Here is a 3,264-nt window from a genome sequence, read left to right on the forward strand (position 1 = left end):
CATAAGATACTTCATAATGGTTGGGTGAGTACTGCAGCTATCTGAAACATTGGCAATGGAGGCACGTCCACTAGACAAATGATTAGGGCTTGGAATTCGGCTCGGTCGCACCGGCCGCCATGAATGCTCACGGTCTTCTCCCAATCGGGTGATTCTCCGAAGGGAGTCTGCGAGGCCGAAAAATGCCGTGATGGAGTTTCCGGGGGAAAATGCTGCCTCCGATTCCAAGCTTCGGAATACATAGACCCACCAGTGATTGAGGTTATACGTATCGTTGTATTCGGTTTTTGCTCGAACGATCTTGATTCAAAATTCCGCCCAAAATCCATTCTGGTCAATTCCCGAAATTAGGACAGCGTTGGATCTTGCATCAGAGACAGATACACGAGCGCGATCCACCGAGAATCTCCGTTCGCGCTGAGATTGCGAGCCGCTCCAAGGGCTAGCGCTTCAGAGTCAGATGTGGACGGGCTACGTTTTCAAAATACTTAACGCCAAGGGACCGGAAAGAGCAAGCGTGGTGGAGGAAGGTACTTAGAAGGAACTCAAGTTCGTCGGCATGGATGTCCGCCGGGACGCATGGGGCTGCGTGGCTCATCAAAGAAGCGTTTGGGAACCCGGATTGTGAGTCATTTCAGAGTGGGCCTGTCAGCCCGTGAGCTTTCCGCTTGCGTTGCGGGCTGTCGCTTGGATGCCTGCGTCACGTAGAAGTCTATTTTACGCTTGAAATGGTAGAGAAAGAGACTTTAATTGCTACCAAAATGCAAATTAGAGCTCCGTCTCCATGCCGGGCAGGAACGCGGTCGTTGCCTTCTGCTCGTCATGGCTTTCATGTAGACTTCACCCTAGCATCCGCTGTGGATCAAATTCAAGGGGGGCTCGAATTCACCATCGCGTTTTATCCCAACTTGATCGAGCTCCATTATCTTACTAGGAAATTATCTATCAGAAAACTCTCCAGCACCTCTCCGTGTCATGAAATCCCGTGCAGATGAAAAGTATATTGTATGGGGTACCTACTTCCAGCGAGGCGCGTACGTGTTTGAACGTTGTCCTCTCGGATCTCCTCCATTCGGGAATTCGGAGACTGTGCCCGGAGATCATGCGAGAGAGCGGTCTGGATCGGAGACCGTTCCGCAACCCGTCACGCCGAACTCCCAGAGGCTACCAGAGGGTCCATGCACTGTAGCCGATGTTTCGATTGGAAGATGCTCTTAGCATTAGCTTCAGTCGCAGTCACGATAAGAGTTATCTACGAGAAATTCCCCGGGAATGACATACTTATATTCTCCGCGGTGAGGACTCTCTACTAATTTATTCAATTCCGAGTGAACTCTCGGCTCAGGTATAGGTCTCACACCAATAGGGAATAACAGATCGGAATCTCTTTCTCCATTCCCTTCTTGACTTCTCCAATGCGCTTAGCCGCCATCAGCAGAGGCACTGCAAGTCCCTTCTCGAAGCGGGGTCTCTGCTCATTGTTGAGCCTCTCGTAGATTTCATTCAAGGCGAAGGAGGCCTTGATATTCACCGTCGAAACACTGCTGTAGATGCAGACTATCGAGCGGATATCGTGTATGCCTCCCGGATGAGTCATGGTCTCAACGCCGTTCGTTATCCTGGAATAATCGAGTGATTTTTGAAATTCCCGCGCATACTCGCGCACACGAAGGCCCGTCGCTGGGGGCGGCCCGGGAGAAACTTACCCTTGGCACGCGCTGTCGATCACCGACTCGATAACTTGGACGACTTCTCGTTTGAATTGTTGCCAAGAGAGACCTCGGGCAACGGCGCCTTCTTCGGAAGACAACTGAGCTCCATGGCCGCTGAAATGATGATCGGAGTCGTGCTTAACATGGGCAGCGGGGGTCGCGAGTTCCTCAGATGACGAATCCAAGTCGTTATCCTCCACAGCTCGTAGATCTCTGCGTAGGAGCACGTTGTTGTTTCGCAGCGACGGAGCACCGATATGATGATGATGATTTGGACGAGAATCGAGACCGTGCGCTCCACCGAGTTTCTCCCGGGGCTCGGGAATCGCGTTGATCATGCGCACCGTCAGGTCCTTCGTTTGGGCGAATTGAACTTGAATCCAGTTGGTGTAATTATTGATGCACTGCTTGAACTGCAACCAGGAGACAATATGAGGAAACTCAGCCCAAACTAGGGATTTCAGATCCGATCATGTGTCGCATGGTCGAGGTTGTCGCCCACGAGAACACGAACGCAATTATGTGGTGACAGGGAGCGGAAGATTTCTCTGAGCTCTCCAGCGACGAGCCTGACCTTCCAAAGGAACCGAATGAGAGGAGAAATCTCTGTTTGAGAGCTCGTTCCAGGTAGGCTTATTAGAGGACGCTGTCTGCGTCGACGATGAGATTGAGAGCGGAAGGCCGACGACGGCGGTAGGTTCAAGGGCTCCGTGACCCAAGACGCGAAACGAGCCGCTCTCTGAGAAGCCAGAGATGCTCGTCTGAGGATTACCGTCCTGCCTGTCCGTGCCTGGGAGCCTGTTCCGCGTCTTTCCACCCGTTTTTCCCCTTGCTCCCACGCTTCCTAATGCTCGGTCCCATCCAGCGAGGATTCTCATCCAGTGTCTCTGTCTGAGGACCGAGCTCGCTTCCCCCGACTCACTCCCGCCCACCGCCGCTGTGCGCGTTCTCGCTCTCTCGTCCGCACTCGTCTCACAAGAGCCCGCTCCGTTTCTGAGGGACTTCCTGGTCTTACCCCGCTATCCCTGAAGGTACATTGCTGCGCCGCACACGCCGACACCAGGACAAACACGGCTGGAAACGAGACAAGTTTCAATGGCGGTTCTCGCGAGCGAGCACTTTATCGTCGGATGACATCACCCGGGAGGCGGGAAATCACTTTTGCATAGCTGTGCCAAACAGATGGAGATTCGGGTGCTCGTGTACCTGTTGCTGTGAAAAAACGCATCTCGACTCTCGCTCAGTGCAGTCTGAGCGATATGAGGTCTACGCGGACGACGTTGCCGTTCTATACTCCCACTGTGAGCTGCGTGAGCCATCTGATTACACAGACAGCTAGACATTTATCAGATTCACTCCTCCGACAGGATCAGCCTGCAACATCAGACCTCTCACGCGTGAACTCCGTAACCTATGAGAGGAAAGACAAAAACCCACTCCTTGTCCCTATCGCGGGGAATTGGATCGGATAATTTCCGTTCGAAACGGCCAATCTGGATCTCGACTCGGGAACAGATAAAATCTGTGGCGCGTCTGTCCCGCCGACCTGCTG

General features: G+C 53.0%; 1 protein-coding gene across 1 annotated transcript; it reads right to left on the reverse strand.

Moving 5' to 3' along the window:
* Positions 1-1,287: 1,287 nt before the first annotated feature.
* LOC100901538 (uncharacterized) lies at positions 1,288-2,971 on the reverse strand. Its single transcript, XM_003741765.2, has 4 exons — positions 2,919-2,971; positions 2,728-2,786; positions 1,707-2,125; positions 1,288-1,619 (listed from the first exon to the last, which is right to left on the reverse strand). The coding sequence occupies exons 1-4, from the start codon at positions 2,938-2,940 to the stop codon at positions 1,355-1,357; spliced, it is 765 nt and encodes a 254-aa protein (XP_003741813.1). The 5' UTR covers positions 2,941-2,971; the 3' UTR covers positions 1,288-1,354.
* Between the last annotated feature and the right edge of the window lie 293 nt (positions 2,972-3,264).

This window comes from Galendromus occidentalis, unplaced genomic scaffold (genome assembly GCF_000255335.2).
Source record: "Galendromus occidentalis unplaced genomic scaffold, Mocc_1.1 scf7180000077194, whole genome shotgun sequence".
In the NCBI taxonomy this organism is placed as follows: domain Eukaryota; kingdom Metazoa; phylum Arthropoda; class Arachnida; order Mesostigmata; family Phytoseiidae; genus Galendromus; species Galendromus occidentalis.